The 19789-nt window shown below is 39.8% G+C and overlaps 1 protein-coding gene across 3 annotated transcripts in view; it reads right to left on the reverse strand.

The window, feature by feature from the left end:
• Positions 1-4570: 4570 nt before the first annotated feature.
• Positions 4571-19789, reverse strand: part of LOC128564610 (glycine N-acyltransferase-like protein 1) — a 198623-nt gene continuing 183404 nt past the window's right edge. For 2 of the 3 annotated variants that reach the window (XM_053560095.1, XM_053560092.1), the window contains exons 2-6: positions 14368-14488; positions 13716-13823; positions 6063-6189; positions 5601-5778; positions 4571-5342 (exon numbers count right to left, since the gene is read on the reverse strand). In XM_053560095.1, coding sequence (XP_053416070.1) covers positions 4922-5342; positions 5601-5778; positions 6063-6189; positions 13716-13823; positions 14368-14445 — 912 coding nt within the window. In that variant the 5' untranslated portion in view covers positions 14446-14488 and the 3' untranslated portion in view covers positions 4571-4921. The remainder of the gene's footprint in view (positions 5343-5600; positions 5779-6062; positions 6190-13715; positions 13824-14367; positions 14489-19789) is intronic. The other variant, XM_053560093.1, reaches the window with a different exon arrangement.

Below are 19789 nucleotides of genomic sequence, written 5' to 3' on the forward strand. Positions count from 1 at the left end.
GGAGGGGGGAGGTTTTGGTGGAGGGAGGGTAATGGGTGGGGCCACATCTATGGTGCATCTTAGAATGGGTACAGGCGATTGCACTAATGTACACAGCTATGATTTAACAATAAAAAAGAGAGAGAGAGAGAGGAACTATGTGGTAAAATGAATGAGAACATTTTACCAAAGACAAAGACCTATAAACAATTGTCTTACCACTTACTCTGTTACCTTAGGTGCATTATTTGAATTTTTGAGATTCAATTTATTGGATGGGAGTAATGATGATGATAATAATAACAATGACCATGGCACCTGTGGTTTATTGTATTTATGAGATCTGATTCTCAAGAAGTTAGGCCTCTATGCATACAGAATAAAACATACTTTGAGTAACTAAAAAAAAAAAAATATATCTTTATGGCAAAAGCAAGAAGTCATGGTAAGTGGCCTGAGATATGCTGTTTTGGTGGCTCATGTGGTCAACCTCTGTCCCCCCTCTTCATCCTCACATTCCTGCCTGCTCTAAGCAGTATGTTGGCAGCTGTGGCATTTATCCACAGGCTGAAGTGACAGTTATTGGCTAGAGATGTTCCCAGTAGGTAGCTGATGACCCCAAGGATGGACCCGGAGCCTCTGGACTTAGAGGCAAGTTAACAGCACTGTCCTTGTGGAGTGTTTCTCTCTCTCAGGGTTCCTGCTGGCCAGCTATGGACAGGCAAACACATGAACAGGAATGCTCAAGCACGCAGCAGGCAGATAACCCCAAATCACCAAAAATACCAAGTTCTAATGGTATTGTGTAAATCCAAATTGTCTTTGTTTTTTATCTACTTGATCTGTTGCTGAGAGAGGTTTTCTGAATTCTCTCTCTCTCTCTCTCTTTTTGTATGCCTGTCAGTTTTGGCCAGACATATTTCGTAGTTCTAGTGTTGTGCTGTGAGGAAGATTAATGACCTGTCCTGTGGGATGATTCTGTATTTAGGAGCTGTTCGCCTTAAGTTCTATTTTGCCTGGTGCTGATGTTAATGTTCAGTTTAACATTCATTTAGTATGTATTTTCCTACACTTTTAACCCTCATTTGTTATTTATTTCAGATATACTAGCTTCATAATGCACTGAATTTTTGTATGCCCTCCAAACACCTATGTTGAAACCCTAACATCCAATTTGATAGTATGTGGCAGTAGAGTCTTTGGGAAATACGGTAATTAGATTAGATGAGTGTGTAGCCCCTGTGATGAAATTGGTGTCCTTCAAAGAAAAGGAAAAGAGACTGAACTAACCTTCTCTCCTTTTTTCTCTCTCTTTCCACCATATCAGGATATAACGAGGATACATGAGGATATAACAAGATAGCAGCTACCCAAACCAAGAGAAGAGGGCTCAGGACTCAGAATAAAACCTGCCTTGCCAGAACGTTGATATTGGACTTCACAGTCTCCAGTACAGTGAGAAATAAATTTCTGTTGTTTAAGCCACTCAGTCATGGCATTTTTTTTATGGAATTCAGAGCAGACTAATATATACATGCTTCTTGGACTTCTGTTTTTGACCCAACATGAGAGATAGATATATTACTGGGAAAAGTAATTCATTCATCTTTATTGTGATTATTGATAGTTTGGGATTTATTTAAACAATTTTTAAAATTTTTTCTTCCTCTCTCTCATGCTTTCTTTTTGTTTCTTTAATACAGGTATATGATAAAGTTCAGGAATCACTGTCTTAATGAGGCTACATAAGGCTAGATAAGGGAAGCTGGCCTGCACTCAGAAAATGGGCAGAAGTGGGAGAGTGCCAGCTAGGCTTTGCTAAGGCAACCAAGCATCCAGCCCCAACCACTGGATGAACATCCTTTTATGGATACAGGACCTGCCTGAGGTACTGTTTTGAAATAGGCAAATTTTATTTGCTTCCTCTTTTTATTACACTGACCAGGTTCGCTCCTGTGTTTTGAGTGCCAGAATATAGCTGTGTTCACAGAACCCTCCATTCCTGAGTTTATTTTTTATCTAAGACTTTTCTACCCTTTAAAATTGAAAATGATATATTTCCTCTCTATCTTGGACTGTGCTTTCATTTAAGTTCATATAGCATAGCCAGGTCTCAGAGGTTTAACAACCTGCATGGATTGATTCATACTAAGGTATATAAGCACTACCATAGCCATCTAAGATGAATTTTAATTAAAAAGGAAAATAGAAAGGGCTCATTAACCTAAAAAATTCTTTAGTTGTTAGAATTTCAAACTTTTAAATCATATTAAATATAAACATTAAATTTTGTGATGACCTTTTTCTATAGAAAGATGAGGGTGACTATCACTGGTAGATTTTACTCTCAATGCCAATCATTATGATTTCTTTACATGTTTATCCACATCTAAACAATCAGAAAGAATGAAACTTCTGAAGGTTTTTAAAAAAAATTTTTTTGCAATAGCTGTGATGTCCATAGTGATTCAAGTTCCAGTGGCAGTGTAACAGGGCCGTTTCAAACAAGGTCATTATTATGTCTATTTTGTTCCTGAACTATATAATAATAATTATTATATTTGTAGATCAGGGAATCTGAAATGGTAATATAAGTTTTCAATTATAAAGTTCTTATAATAGTGCCTGGCATGCGTTCTTTCCTTTGTCTGGATTTTGCCACCAATTTTTTTGTGGCATTCCAACTCATTCTTTATCTTTTTTTATTTTTTTATTTATTTTATGTTAAGTAGGCCCCAGGCGGGTTTGAATCCACCACCCTTGGTGCACAGAGCCAGCGCTCTAACCACTGAGCTACAGGCACCCAACCCAGCTTATTCTTTAGTCTTCATCTTAGGTGTTACTTCCCCCCGGGAAACTTCCTGATCCCCCTTTACTCCCTATATGGCTGTGGTGCAAACTCCAAGGAATAAACTCATAACCAGAAACAGAAGCTGGCTTCACTGACGCTTAGGAAGAAAGGGGTATGAGAAAAGAGGCATAGTAAATACCACTTCTATAACAGGGGCCCAAGTCCATCAGACTTGGTTCTTTAGATTCCCCTTTCTGCATAACAATGATGAAAGTTAGCCTCGGAAAGCCATTTGCTTGGGGCTTCACTTTTAAACCCCACTAGTCACTAAACTACAAAACTCACTCCATTCTTTAATGTAGTTGTATCTCATAAATCCATAAATAGTGGATGTATTCACAAGAAACTATCCATACAGATATAGGTATATTCTACTAACAATTTTATTAAAGTTTCTTATTTATCTTCCACATAGTAGACTCTGTCAATCAAGTTTCATAAAGCAGGCCAAGTGCAGTGGCTCACACCTGTAATCCCAGCACTCTGGGAGACTGAGGTGGTGGATTGTGTAAGCTCACAAATTCGAGACCAGTCTGAGCAAGAGTGAGATCCTGTCTCTAAAAATAGCCAGGTATTATAGAGGGCACCTTTAGTCCCAGCTACTTAGGAGGCTGAGGTAAGAGAATCACTTGAGCCCAAGAGTTCGAGGTATTTATTGCAGCCCTATTCATAATTGCTAAGTCATGGAAAAAGCCCAAGTGCCCATCGATCCATGAATGGATTAATAAATTGTGGTATATGTACACCATGGAATATTATGCAGCCTTAAAAAAGATGGAGACTTTACCTCTTTCATGTTTACATGGATGGAGCTGGAACATATTCTTCTTAGTAAAGTGTCTCAAGAATGGAAGAAAAAGTACCCAATGTACTCACCCTTATTATGAAACTAATGTAGGACCTCCACATGAAAGCTATAACCCAGTTACAACCTAAGAATAGGGAGAAGGGGGAAAGGGAGGGGAGGGAGGGGGGAGGTAGGTGGAGGGAGGGGGATTAATGGGATTACATCTGCGGTGCATCTTACAAGGGTATATGTGAATCCTAATAAATGTGGAATGTAAAGGTCTTAGCAAAATAACTAAGAAAATGCCATGAAACCTATGTTAACTAGTGTGATGAAAATGTGTCAAACCGTCTATGAACCAAGTGTATGGTGCCCCATGTCATACTAATGTACACAGCTATGATTTAATAAAAAAATAAATTAAAAAAAAAAAAGAATTCTTATTCCCAGAGGTAAGAACTGCCCTGGGCTTTCTCTAGTCACATATTTACTGGTGATCTGTTCCTTTCCAACACTTATGTACATTGAAAGACTATACTCTCCCCTGCCTTCTGCCCTGTAAGACTGTAAGCTCCTGAAGAGTGTGGCTGTTATCTTTTAACTTCTCTGTGTTTCTGGCCCATCATAAATACCCATCAAACACTGGTGACTGAGCAAAGCTACTTCATGACTTCTGCTTCAATATTAAGAGAGGCGAAGTATGGAGAAACCTCAAAGCACTCAAGCTAGACCTCCCATTTGATCCTGCAATCCCATTACTGGGCATCTACCCAGAAGGAAAGAAATCCTTTTATCATAAGGACACTTGCACTAGACTGTTTATTGCAGCTCAATTTACAATCGCCAAAATGTGGAAACAGCCTAAATGCCCACCAACCCAGGAATGGATTAACAAGCTGTGGTATATGTATACCATGGAATACTATTCAGCCATTAAAAAAATGGAGACTTTACATCCTTCGTATTAACCTGGATGGACATGGAAGACATTATTCTTAGTAAAGCATCACAAGAATGGAGAAGCATGAATCCTATGTACTCAATTTTGATATGAGGACAATTAATGACAATTATGGTTATGGGGGGGAAACAGAAAGAGGGAAGGAGGGAGGTGGGTGGGGCCTTGGTGTGTGTCACACTTTATGGGGGCAAGACATGATTGCAAGAGGGACTTTGCCTTACAATTGCAATCAGTGTAACCTGGCTTATTGTACCCTCAATGAATCCCCAACAATAAAAAAAAAAAAAAAAGAAAAAAAAAAAAAAGAGAGGCTTGCCTGAGATGGCTAAACAGCTTCGTTGTTTTAACAAATGGAGTTAATTTTTGGTGGGTAGCAGATCCACTGATGCCACCCACATGCAGCTGCAAAGAAATCACACTGCATTATACATCTGTGGGCTTTTTCATTCCCTTCCAGTATAGCAACATAAAATGGAATATTCTTCTGATGCAGATACTTCATATAAGACCACATCAGCTGTGTCATTTTGCCTTTTCTTCGATATCTTTCTACAGTGTAGGCCATTCCTGCTTCACAAGAGGACTCCATGCCCACCCAGGAGACCAGGACCCCGTCTGGGCCCAGCAGACAGTACGCTGGCAGCTTCTGTAGGCACTCCTGGACATATCGTAGGCTCCTTTCATTCCGACCTGGCCTCCAGATGGCATTTATCAGCCCTGCGTGAGAGACATCCAGTCGGGAAAACTTAAAATTGGGATCACCACTGTGGAAAAGAAAAACAAAAAACTTTATTCATCCCCCTGAAATTTCTGGAGAGCATTCCATTCCACAGCTCCCAGTCACTCCTTGTTTAAAGACTCGTTATTGCAAAGCTGCTCATTTTGAGCACCGACAATCTTTATCCATTCCAATGAGTGAATTCATCCTTGCACTCCAGAACTGATTTGCGTGTATTGCAAAAATACACAAGGAAGAACACTAAGGAGAAGCCACAGGAGTGCTGAGTATGTGTTTTTCCTACCTCTCATGTTCAACCTCTCGGAGGCCTGCCTCATAGGAGCTTCCAGCCTTGCTCTCATCAGAGACTTTGAGCTTCAGGATATCTTCATTTATATAGAGGGATGCCTTCACGTACTTCACCCTCACCGACTTTGAAAATGCAACTGCTCTTATCCCCTCACCCAGACTTTCTTGACAACCTGGGAAGACAGACAAGAAAGCAATATTGTTGGTCCTTGAGTTCTCACTTCTGCTGCTGCCCACCCCTGATTAATGACTCACTGCAATGGCTCAGATGTGCTCAACCTTGGGCTTATACCACAATCAACTGCAGCACATTACACCACAGATCGCTATACCCCTCTTAGCAGCCCGAATTGCTCAGAATTTATGTTTTTCATATGTTCTCAGGTCATGCTCATGCTGTCAGATGAGGACCCAATTTGAGAAGGACTGCCATTGTGTGTTGCCTCTGACTTGTTACCTTGAATTTGAAATATCTGTCCCCAGTTTATGACTTCACAATTTTCCAAGACTTCTGGTACTTTTTGAGGAACCTTGGTGAATATACGATACACGTTTCTGTATAGATCCATGTTGTCGGTCATCTCCTATATAAGATAGTGAAAAGTCCGATCAGTTCCCTTGAACTTTTTCTTCACTGTTTGCTTATTGAAATTGTCAAAAAAAAAAAAAAAGAAAAGAAAGAAAAAAATTCAAAAGAACATTTTAACAGAGCCCATGATGGCTAAAGTTGGGCAAATGGGTAATAAACCTAGGCCTATAAAGTAAAGCTGACTTTTTGCCAGGAACTGGAGTTTGTTAAATATTTCCCTGACAGGTTATAAGCCTGTTTATCTGATGGAGAACAATGACAGGATGGAATCAGTCACCTTCCACCAGCTGCATATGTGCTTTATCTTATGTTTGGTGTTACAGAGTGCCAATCAAAACTGTAAGATTGCAAACTGTTGCTTCATTACCCACTTTCCCCACCTTCTGTGCCACTCGTATCCTCCTGTTGCAAAATGTACATATACTGTTCCTTACAATACCTACGTCAGGACACATTCTTGGTCTATAATGAGTCTGTGTTCCTGGACTCAAGTCCTTAAACTTGGCTCAGAATAGATCTAAGCATGATTTCTCTAAGTTCAGGGCCTGTTATTTCACTTTTCGGTTGACAAAGTCTAGACACCTAGAACTAGCTGTTTTGGTTACTGTCTCCTCGTGTTATACTTTGAAGTTGGGTAATGTGATGCATGCATGTTTATTCTTTTTGTTTAGGATTGCTCTGGCCAGTCAGGCTACTTTTTGGTTCTATAAGATTTTTAATTTGGTGAAAAATTACAGCAGCATTTTGATAGGAATTGCATTGAATCTTTTGTAGTGTATTATATTTTGAATTGTATTGCTTATGTTCATTCTGACGATATTGATTCTTCTGATCCATGCGCAATGGGATATTTTTCCATTTGTTTGTGTTGTCTATGATTTCTTTTATCAGTGATCGATAGTTTTCCTTGTAGAATCTTTCACCTTTTGGCTAAATTTATTCCTATCTATTTTATTATTTTGGTAGTTGTTGTAAATGAGATTGAGTTCTTGATTTAGTTTTCAGCTTGATCATTCTTGGTGTATAGAAATGCTATTTTATGAAACTTAGCTGAATTAATTTATCAAGTCTACGAGTCTTTTGGAGGAGTCCTGACGATTTTCTAGGTATAAATTTATATCATCAGTAAACAGAGATAATTTGACTGCCTCTTTTCCAATTTGGATGCCCTTTATTTCTTTCTTTTGCCTGATGGCTTTGGTGAAGACTTACAGTAATGTGTTGACTAGGAGTGGTGCAATGGACCACTTCTTGTTCAGTTTCTTATGGGGAACACTTTCAATTTTTCCCCATTCAGTATAATGTTGGATGTAGGCTGGTCATATACTGTTTTTATTATTTTGAGGTATGTTTCCCCTATGCTTTTTTTATAAAGATTTTTATCTTAAAGGGATCTTGATTTCTACTGAATGATTTTTCTGCACCTATTTAGATGGTCGTAAGGATTTTGTTTTTAATTCTTTTTGTGTGGGGAGTCACATTTACTGACTTGTGTGTTGAACCATTCTTCCCTGGGATGAAACCCACTTGATCATGGTGAATTATCCTTTTGATGTGTTGTTGGAGTCAGTTTGCTGGTATTTAGTTGAAGATTTTTTATGTCAATGCTCATCAGAATTATTGATAGGTAATTTTATTTTTTTGTCATATCCTTTCTTGGTTTTGGCATTTGGGTGATATTGACTTCATATAATGAGTTAAGAAGGATTCACTCCTTCTACATCTTTTGGGGTTTTTTCCCCATTTTTTTAATGTTTAAATCTTTTTTTATTAAATCATAACTATGTACATTGATGCATTTATGGGGTCCAGTGTACTGATTTGATATACAATGTGAAATGCTTACATTGACCTGATTAACACATCCATCACAATTATACTCTTTTCTTAATAGTTTTGAAATGTACCATTGCATCATGCATATTAGGTGAGGACCTCCCAAACACCCCCCTTCCTCCCTCCTCTCCTCTCTCTTCTCTTTCCTCCTACTTTCTGGACTATAGTTATATTATTCATATAAATGTGTAGGTGATTATATATGGATTTCATAGTAGTACTGAGTACATTGGATACTTTTTTCCCATTCTTGAGAAACTTTACTAAGAAGAATATGTTCCAGCTCCATCCAGGTAAACATAAAAGATGTGGAGCAGTTTCTGTAGGACTGGCACCTGTTCTTTGTATGTCTGGTAGAATTCAACTGTGAATCCATTGAGTCTTGAGATTTTTTTATTGGGAACTTTTTTTTTATTATGGATTTAATCTTCCTACTCAATATTAGTTTATTCAGTAGTTCTGTTTCTTCTTGGTACCATATCAGAAGGTTATATGGTTTCAGGAGTTCATCCATTTCCTCTAGATACTCTAGTTTGTGAGCGTGTACTTGTTCATGATAGTCTCTGATGATCTGTGTATTTCTGTGGTATCAGTTGTAATATCTCATTTTTTGTTTCTAGTAGTGTTTATTTGGATCTTCTCTTTTAGTTATTCTGGACAGTGTGTTATCAATATGGTTTACCTTTTTGAAGAACCAGCTTTTCATTTCATTGATCCTTTGTAATTTTTTTTCTTTCTTCTTTTTATTTTTTGAGGTAGGCATGTAACACTGAACACTTTCCTTTAGCACTGCTCTTTCTGTATCCCATAGGTTTGTTATATTGGGTTTTAATTTTCATTCATTTCAAAAAAATGTTTAAATTTCTGTTTCCATTTCTTCATTGATAAGAAATGGATAAGCAAGAAAGAATGTAATAATTCAGGAGCATGTTTTTGAAGTTCCTCTTGGTATTGATGGCATAGACTTATCCCACTTTGGTCTGAGAAAATATTTGATATAATTTGATTTTTAAAAATTGGTTAATTTTGTGGTCTGCAATGTGGTTTATCATGGAGACTGTTCCATGTCCTGATGAAAAGAATGTATATTCTGCACTCGTTGGGTGGAATGTTTTGTAAATGCTAGTAAGTCCATTTGGTCTTAAGTCTAATTTAAGTTCAATATTTCTCTGTTGATTTTCTGTCTTAATGATCTGTCCAGTGCTGTGAGTGGTGAAGTCCTTCACTATTATTATGTACTGTCTATCTTTTTCTTTAGGTCTAATAATATTTGTTTAATGAATCACGGTGTCCTGATGGTGTGTGCATATGTAGGATTATTATAACCTCTTGCTTAAATAAATCCCTTTATCATTATGGAATGATCTTGTTTGTATGTTTTTCACTGTTTTTGATCCAAAGTTTGTTTTATATAAGTATAGCTACTCTTGGTTGTTTTTGACTTCTGTTTGCACAAAATATCTTTTTCCACCCTTTTACTTTTGGTCTGTGTCTTTATGGGTAAGGTGAGTTTCCTATAAGCAGATGAAGTCAGATCAGATTTTTATGCATCCTGCTGATCTATATCATTTAAGTGACACATTTTATCCATTTACATTCAAGGTTAATATTGATAGAGGAGGATTTGTTCTTTCATATTGTTCACTGAGTTTTTGTTTTATATATTCTTTGTTTCTTTTTCTATTTTTGTCTTTGTAGTTTTATGAACCACAGCTGCAGCTGTGTCAGCTCAGACTCAGAGCATGGGTGGGTGCTACCCAGCTTTAAACTGCACACATGGCACATTGGGACTGTGAGCAGAGAGGATGGGGCCCTTCTCAGGCAGGCTGCTCTGGCAGAAAACTGTGCAGAATGTGATTCCTACAGCACCTGGCTGCAGGATGATGGGCACTTTCCCAGTTGCATGCTGGGCAGTTTCCTTTCCTTTTCCATCCCTAGGCATGTGGGGATTGCAACCACATCAGCCCAAACTCAGCCTGAAGATAAGACACATCTCAGTATCAGACTCTTAAAACAGCACCTGAGACTGGTGTCCAGAAAGGCTGGAGTCCCACCAGGCAAGCATCATGAGTAAGAAACTGTGGAGAATACTGTCCACTCAAATCTCAGACTTAGCAGCCTACAGCAGAGTGGTGGGGACTTTCTCAGGGGAGTGTGGGAGTGCCTGGCTCCTCTGTGGCTCCTCTGAGCTGCACAGTGGCTGCAGGCACACCTTCAGTTCCCTATTTAGGCAAGCAGAGTGGGGCCCAGCTTCAGCTGAGCTAGGCTTGGATGCCTGTGAGATTCCATATGGGTCCCTTTCTGGAGCAGAATCTCTGTGCAGTCTCCAAATAGCTGCCTGTGTTAGGTCTGACACCTGTTTGAGTCAGGGGGCCCTCTTATAGCCAAGACCGTAAAAGCTCATCTTGGAGAGTGGAGCCCTGGGAGTTTCTCTTTTACTGTTTCCCTGAGTCCAGGAGCTTTTCCCAGTTCTTTGCCAGGCCCTGGCCAGGCAGGTTGCCCTGAACCCTCTCCCTACCCACTTTTGGTGCTTCCTGTTACTTCCCTGGTAAATCCTATTGTTCTCTTCTAGACAACCTGTTCAAAATGTGAGAAGCTACTTACTATGCTGGTTCCCCTCTGTGGAAGAGGAACATACTCCTTGTGTCTAGTCAGCTATCTTGAGACTAAAAGTTAAGTTTTAAATGGCAAAAATAGAGAAAGAAATAAAACTTCTGGTAAGCTATTTAAAGGAAAAACACAAAAGGAAAAGAGAAAACAAACACCATAGAGTAGTAGAGATAAGGAAGAAATAAGAGTTAGAAGGTTATGTGCTTCTCCAAGACAATAAGGCAATGTATTTACTTTGTACTTTGTACTACATATACTTATGTAGCATACATAAAAGAAATGTATGCTATCTCTCAGTAATGAAAGAAATAAAAAATCTCAACAAATAGAAAAAAATTGGAAATGAAATTAACTGTTTACCATTTAAAAAAATGGTTAGAATGTAGAATGGCCAGAATGAGGTTATTTTACTTATTATGTTATTTATTAAGACCATGTCTCACTCTCTTGCCTGAGTAGAGTTCTTTGGTGTTCATAGTCATAGCAACTTCAAACTCTTGGGCTCAAGTGATCCTCTTGTCTCAGCTCTACTGTCAGTTTGCCACAATGCCCAGCTAATTATATTTTCACCCTTGAACTCCTGAGTTCAAGCAATCCCTCCCATTTTGGCCTCCCAGAGAATTAGGATTATAGCATGAACCACTGTGCCCAGCCTTTACATTTATATTGTGTATAAGTCAAAAATTAATGCATAATTTAATAGTAGGCCATGGTAACGAATGGAAAGATCCCAAACCTGGTAAAAAGAAGTAACAAGTTTGGTGTCATTTAAAAGAGAGATAATATGCACTGCTGGGAGAATGTAGGTAAACAGTTATTCCACTTAACTGGTGATGGAAATAAAATTGTGGTCATCTTTTTGGAAAGGAATCTATCATTGCCCACCAGACTTAAAAAAAAAAAAAAAGACGAAGAAGAAGCACTTTGACTTGGCAACAACTCTTTTGGAAATCATTCATTATTGAGAAGAAGCTCCAGGATGTAAAGACATGTGTACAAGGATGTTTAATGAAGCATTGTTTACAGTGGCAAAGAACTGTGGGCAATTGGAATCCAACAATAGCAGAGGGACTGGCTCAACTGCAGTTTACTCTGTGGAGCATCACAGTTGAGTTAGTGCCATATTGATTGACCTGAAGGGATGTCCATAATACATTAAAGGCAAATTTAAAAGTGATAAAAGAGGGAGTGGTCAATATTACTACCTGTGCTAGTATGAGCAAGGATACTGATTACCCAATGGGTAGGAAATGAGAAGGGAAAGGGAGGTTAGAGGTTAACTTCTTAAAACAATGCTGGATTTTTCCACTTTGTATAACCAGCATATGTTACTTTTATGATTACAAATTCACAAAGAAAAACTGTTGATTTTTTTCCAGATAAGTTCTCCTGTATCCCACCCTTAAAGGTTCAGATTCAAAATTAGATTGAATTTTAATACCAAAAGTAGCATGATATGCTATGAAATTAGGAAAGGTGAGTATATGTCAAAGTAAATTGCATTATTTTACAATCTTTCCATTTTTTGTCCTATTTGTATAAATGTACAATAGCATTTATATTTTTAATATTTTTATTAACCCACTTTTAGAAAACATTGTTCAATCAAATGAAAATATGAAATCATGAGTTTGATGCTATAGTTACATTGCTAAATAGCTACAAATTATTGAAATAAAAAGGAACATTTGGCCACCTGTGGTTATTTGGTATGCCACACTTTGAAGAAGTCAGGCTATGGAATCTAATCAACCTAGCTTTAATCCTTGAATCCAGATTGTCAGGAAGCCAGGAGATAAAATGAACATCCCTAGAGAAAGTGCCCAGAAAAAGTATGTGGGGAGTGTCAGGTTCCCAACCTCTGTATCCCTCCTTTGCTCAAGCCATGGCCAATCCTGGTCCAGGTCAGAAACTAGTTTTGAAGCTGGGCTGGTCATGAAGCTTTAGTTCATCAGAGATGTCCAGGGGAAGTTCATAGACTCTAGGGCAAAAATAGTCCTAGGTTTGCATTTCAGCTTAATCATGTGCTCCTTAGTGTGATCTCAGCCATAACGATGGTACATAATACTTACAACTATGTGCTGTGTACTAAATCTTTGATATATATAAACCTGTATAATGTTCTGAAGAAGGTACTCTAATTATTTCCATTTTACAGATGATGAAACCAAGGCTCAGAGAAGTGCCTGTGGTCATCAGCTAGTAAAACTGGCAGGTGGGACAAGGCTTTAACACTTGGTCTCCTAAAGCCATGTGACTTAATATTTCTCAGTGTGGTTTTCTTATCCCTAAATTGGGGATATTATTATTATTATGATGATTATTATTAGAGACAGAGTCTCACTATGTTATCCTCGGTAGAATGCCGTGGCTTCACAGCTCACAGCAACCTCCAACTCTTAGACTTAAGCGATTCTCTTGCCTCAGCCTCCCAAGTAGCTGGGACTACAGGTGCCCGCTGCAACAGTCAGCTATTTTTTTGTTGCAGTTGTCATTGTTGTTTAGCTGTTCCGGGCCGGGTTTGAACCTGCCAGCCTTGGTGCAAGTAGTCAGCACTGTAACCACTGTACTAAAGGCGCCAAGCCTAAATTAGAGATATTAATGCTCACTTTATAAGGTTGTTCTGAGGATGACATTCACTATCTGGGGAGGTGCTTCCACACAGTTGGCACTCAGGAACCAAGAGTCCCTTCCTGGTTCCTACGAGGCAATTTTTGCTACAAGACTTCTGCCCTGGTTGTTGTTTCTAAGTCACTGTTCCAAAATCCTGGACACCCACTTTTTCCTCTTGGTTTATGTTCTTTCAGCCCCCTACAGCTGACTACTGCTGCCTCAGAGGGTCTTTAATCTTCCAGCATTAGTTTGTCTTCCCGCAACCTTCCTCCTCCTTCACCATCCCTCCTCACTTACCTGAATGAGTCCTGTGCTTTGAAGGGTGGGGACATGGAGCTCTGTGAGGTGCCAGGTACTGAAGGAGGGTCTTTGCAATTCTCTAAATTTTCTTTCATCTTACAAACAGCACTAGTGAGTCATTTGGAGCTGCCTGGCCCTACCTGTCCCTGTCTGAGTGCCTACCTGTTTCTGAGGCCGGACAATAACCGTCTGGTACTCAGGCCAGGAGTCCACCAGCACCTGCATGTTGAAGGGGTTTCCGTGATTGATGTAATACACAGAACCATACACCTGAAAGAGGAGCAGAGGGACGAGCAGAGGCTGGAGTCTTCAGAGATGGGGACCTGGATGTGATGAGGAAGAGAGAAATGGAGGGCAAGAGAGGGCCCTGGGACTAAGTCAGTGATGGTAGTCAGATGAGCACTGTCTATAGAACCATTTCGATGGAAGCGAAGTTGTCAGCAAGCAGACGAAAGAACTCACAGGTGTCCTTGTGATAACAAAGAACTGTTGTGCACTGTCTGGGCACCTGCTATGCTCTTAGCGCATACACCACATGGATTTATTGAGTGCTCACAATGACTTTAAGAGGTAAGCGCTAATATTATTGTCATACCACAGATGAAAAGAACAAGGCCCAGAAAGGTAAAGAAGCATGCCCCATGCCACCAAACCAGACAACGGCAGACATACCATTCAGTCTGACTTCAAAACCTATCTCCTGCTCAGCACCCCCACTGACTCTCCAAATGGATGACAAACCCCAGAGAAGCCTGTTTGCTTCTTATTCTCTGTACCCTTACTCCCATACCCTCACCTCCCCACTGCCCTTCACCTTTAGGGACTCAGGGATATTTCTGGCCAAGGATTTGTATAGGGTCAGCAGCTTCTGGGAATTATTCAGTAGAATCATTTTCTGGAGTGTTTCAGTCCCTGAGCTCTTCAAACAAGAAATTCTGAAAAGGTAAGAAGTAAAGGGAGAATGTTAAAAGACCATATGAATAAAAAATGCTCTTGATGCAGACCATGAGGTAGGTATTATTAGTTATCATCCTCATTCTGGAGACACCAGAGCTCAGGGAGACTAAGTAACTTCCTCAATTTCTTCCAGAGCTAAGTGGCAGAGTCAGATTTTGAAACCATGTATAAATGACTCCAAAACCCATGTTCTTCCTCCTTGGTGGAATGAATTGGAAATGAATATTAAGAGTTCTGTAAGGTTTCCAAATGCCTGCAGTGATCTGTGAACCATCATCACTACATCCCAGAAACTGGGGGCCAAAAAGAAACCAGGGTCTTCCCACCTTCCTCAACTGGTAAAATCCTATTCACTATGTCAGAATTCAGGTTCCAGGCTGTGAATGACTTGCATGTGTGAAATGCACAGCAAATGTCAGTGACTATTCATTATGAATAATAATTACGAAGTGGCCTCTTATGGACTTTTGATAAGCATACGACTAATCACATGTTTTCCAGAAAGTAATTTGGCAGAATATTTCAAGAATCAGAATGGTTCCCACCTATTAACGAAGTAATTTTACTTGCAGAAATCTATCTCAAAGTATAACCACAAAAGGTAACAATTATGTACAAATATGCCCCTGATGCTGTTATTTTTTTAATGATAGAAAAAATTTGGAAGCATCTTAACTTTTCAAAACAGAAGAGTAGCTAAATAGATTATAGCATATCTCCATCATAAGATAGACTATGATGCAAGCTTTAAAGTTAGATTTAAAAATATTTTTTAAACATTACTTACTAAAAATATTTTTAATAAGAATTATATGCTATGTTATAATGATAAAAGAAGGCAGTAGACAGAATTGTAGACTGTACATGATTAAAATTACATACAAATTATATATCCACCTAGCTATATGAAGATGGTTTTTTTTTTTTGTGGTTTTTGGCCGGGGCTGGGTTTGAACCCGCCACCTCCGGCATATGGGACCCGCGCCCTACTCCTTGAGCCACAGGCGCCGCCCTGAAGATGTTAATAGTTCTTTATTCAGCTGGTAAAATTATGGGCAATATTATTTTATTTTTTATACTCTTTTGAATCCATCAATTTTGATAACAATTTTGTATTGCTTTTATTATTAGGAAACACAATTTTTTTTTAAAGTTTGACTCTGTTCAGTGAGCAAGGCATTGATTAAATATGATAAGTGATTAAGGATGAAAAGGAGTTAGTTAAGGGGGCTACAGAGAATGGGAGAGAATTAAGGCCTCTGGACAAGAAAGTTGGAAAGGAGCCTGAAGCGAAATGAGGAATTTGGAATGGGTGTAACCTAGTTAACCAAGTATGTGCTATTCCTGTAAAATTATAACTTTTAGCCTGCCACCCAGGATGTCTAGCCAGTAAATGATCCCCCCATAAAACTGACATAAGGATCACCCTGGTGAACAATGCACACCATACTTACAACAAACATCATGACACTAAAGGACAGCACACCAATCACTAGTAAAATAACGGGTAATAATTATCAATACAGAGTAAAGAAAATTGAATTTATGTGACAACAACGTTGGTTCAACAACAACCAATGAAATCAAGAGAGCACGCCAGAAAGCCTACGGGGAACCCATGGGAATCCTTACGGAGAAATGGAGGGGAATTGGGATGAAAGTACCTATACTGTTGCATCATCTGTGTGTGACAGCTCCTCTCACTCGCGAGAGACTCTTTTCCAATCTCCTAGAAAAGTCTATGCTTATCTTGGTTTTACTTTAAATCTTATCTCTGCTTTACATTTTTTTTTTGTCTGTTCATTTGTTTTGAGACAGACTCTCACTCTGTTGCCTAGTCTAGAGTGTCCTAGACAGCAACCTCAAACTCCTGGGCTCGAGCAATCCTCCTGCCTCAGCCTCCTGAGTAGCTGGGACTGCAGTGCTCGGCTAATTTATTCTATTTTCGGTAGAGATGGAGTCTTGCTCTTGCTCAGGCTGGTCTTGAACTCTTGAACTCAAGGGATCCTCCCGCCTCAACCTCCCAGACTCTACTTTAAATAAAAGTTCCACCTTTGTCTTTCCTATATTTTCCACTCTGCTAGTGTCTTGCTCTCCCTTTGACTCAGCCAAACCTGCTAGTTCTGCTGGGTGAACCTAACCAGGTCTGCTGAACAGCTTAGAGGTGAACTCTCATCTCTACCAATAAGGGTGTTCCATAACATGCAATGTTTAACCTTAATTAAAAATTTCAGAACAAAAAGCTTTTTTTGTTTTTTAACATGCATTTCAGTGGGCTTTTCTCAAGCTCTCTACTATTAGTATCTTAATCCAGGGCTCTGAGAAGAATTGAAAGGGTCTTGTGCTCTTTGTCCTTCACCTTGGATTTGGGACTGTCCTAATTTTGGAGCAAACTCCACTTCTCAGCCTTTATTCTCTTCTGCCAATAAGACGGTACAGGGACAGGACTCAGAGCTCACGTGTGACCAAGGACGAGAACATGGGTCAGCATGACCCAGCCAGCCTACTAACTGTAAAAGAAGAACCACCAAATGACCTCCTCATTGCTGGAATTCAGCCATGCCCATGTAAGAAGTGTAAGGAGGGTCCAACTTGTTTACCTCTTCAGTGATATCTTTCAGGATTGTAAAAGCAAGATGCTGACACCAGCTAATAAGAAACCTGGCTGCAAAGAAACCAGACCTAGCTGGATCTAACCACCTCAAGCCAGAAGGGACTCTACAACGGACTTTACCCTTACTTTCCCCTCATTACATCTCATTTTAATGCTAAAAATCATGTTCAGGGGTAGAGACTTAAAATGCTAATGTTATACACGATGCATAAAGAAGTGGGACTGCCAAGTATGCCACTCCCAACAGAACCCCGCCTCTATAGGGGTTCATCAAACTGACAGCTTCCTCCCTCTTTTGACCCCATACCAGTTCCCCAGCCCTTTGTCCAAAGAACCAGTCTGGTTGCCCCCTTAACCCGCACTGTCTCTTTTTTTGTTGTTTGAACAGAAAGTCTCAATAAAAGCCTTGCCTGTAGAAATCTCTCTGGTTTCATGCCTATTTCTGTTGACTCAGGCACCATGAACCCAAAGTCTGGTATTCAAATGTGGACAAATAAAAAAGAATATGTGCTCACACTGGCCTGGTGCAAGTAGATCTCTTGCTCTTTTTCTTACATCTTTACTTTATATTGTGTCAAAGGCTTTTTAGAGTTAGGATGTTGAAAAAATAAATAGACAAATGATAAAACATTTATTTCAGCCCAGTGTCAGGCATATACATATATCCTTGTCTTTGGTTTCTCTGATGTATGCATATACAGTGAACATTTTCACATGCTAATAATATTCAGATGATAATATTATCATTATCACTGGAGGCTCCAGAAATCCATTTCTCCCTACCTCTTAACATGTCCATCCTGTGACTACAATATGACTTGATTACACCAGGATTAATCTTTAAGCCTGGTCATGTTTGTTACCTCAAAGAGTCCAGACTCCCAGAACATTCTCCATCTCCCTATTCAAACCCATTAAGGCTCAATCTCCTCTGAAATTTAGGAATCTGTTACTAGCAGCATTGGTAATTTCCTCACCTTTCTGTGAACATTTCCTGCGTTGTTTTACTCCTGACTCTTTCCTGGGGACATTGTTTCTGCTTCAGCCCTTTCCAACAACAAGCAGTTTTTATTCAATAGCTCTCAAACCATCGGCATCCCCATCCGCCTTACTCCCCATTTCTGACTTCAGACCCTTTCTCCACTTTTGGATCTCATACCATCAGATGACATCACCAGTTACCCCCTCGCTCTCGCCTTCATCTGCCAATCTCAAGGTTATTACTCTTCATTTCTCAAGGATTGTAGTTCCCGGCTCATGGACACTCGTGCTATATTTTCACTGTTGTAATTCTTGGTGATTTTAATAAATGTGTCAAGGATATTTCCAACTGCTATTTTCAGTCACTTGAACTCATCTTCTTCAATAATCTTTGTTCATCACTTTTCTCCAGCCACCCACTTCCATGGTCATAACCCAAACCCTACCATTACCAACAGTTATAACCTCTGTATAATTCCATACTCATAATCTTGCACTTTTTGCTCTCTGACAATCACCTCATTTTCAGTTCATCCCTCAAGAACCCCGGCACACCTGCCAGGACCTCCAACCCTATCATGTTGTCCCTCTCTCTCACCCGTGTTTCCCCTGTTTTTAAATATTAATACATAAATCTCATAATAAATAAAACAGCCGTTATATTCACTGCCTTTTTTTTTTTGTTAGGCAGAGTCTCACTATGCTGCCCTGTGTAGGGTGCTGTGCTGTCACAGCTCACAGCAACCTCAAACTCTTGGACTTAAGTGATTCTCTTGCCTCAGCCTCCCCTTTCCTTTCTCCTCAAAACCATACTTCTTCCCTATTTTCATTCTCCACAGATGGCCTCATATCTGACTTCACTGTTTTGTATAGAGATCTGGCTTTTATGAAGCCTGTTCTATATCATACAAAGTATCTTATTTAGTTGTCTCACTAGCCCAAGTTATGCTCGTTTTACAGATGAGGAAACCAAAGCTCAGTATGTGATTTATTCAAAGTCCTTCAGCCAGGCCAGTGACAGACATAGGATCTGCACCTCCTTGTCTGATTTCAGTTCCATTGCTAGCTCCAATTCGTGTCATGATTGCCTAGGTTTGCAGCAAGACCTTGGCTGGGAGAACAACTTCCTTGTGTGCTCCTTGCCCATCTCTAGGGCTACTGAGTGTGCCAGTTCCTTGGACCACTTGTCAGTTCCAGAGCAGACTCTTTTGCCTCAGCCTTCAAGATCAGCCCTGGCTCTCTCCAGAGTTCAGTTCAGGCTCATGGGGTTCAGAGGACCAGGGCTGATCTCAGACCCCTATGCCTCCTTTCTGAGAAACATCTGCCACCTAACAGAGAGTGGTCACTCTGCCGGACTCAGGCAGGGGTTTCTCCAACGCAGCGTCCCCAATGCTTCTAGTCTGTGGATCAAAACAGAAAGGTCTCTCCTTAGGTCAGTGCCTCAGGGCTCTCTGGTTCAGCTCACTTTTGATACCAGTTTCCTGAAACACTCATGGCAGCCTGGACTCTGGTGGTAAGGTGGGCTCTCTAAATGGCAGCTGTGAATTCTGGTTTTACAGGTCCTGAGTTTGTGCTAATCAGCCTTGGGCTCTTCAAACCGCATTTCAAGATGACCCCACTCCTCTCAGATTCTGGGTCCCACCCAGCTGGCTAGCCCTGAATGTCCTTTCATCCCTTGGGGCTC

The sequence above is a fragment of the Nycticebus coucang genome, chromosome 14 (genome assembly GCF_027406575.1).
Source record: "Nycticebus coucang isolate mNycCou1 chromosome 14, mNycCou1.pri, whole genome shotgun sequence".
In the NCBI taxonomy this organism is placed as follows: Eukaryota; Metazoa; Chordata; class Mammalia; order Primates; family Lorisidae; genus Nycticebus; species Nycticebus coucang.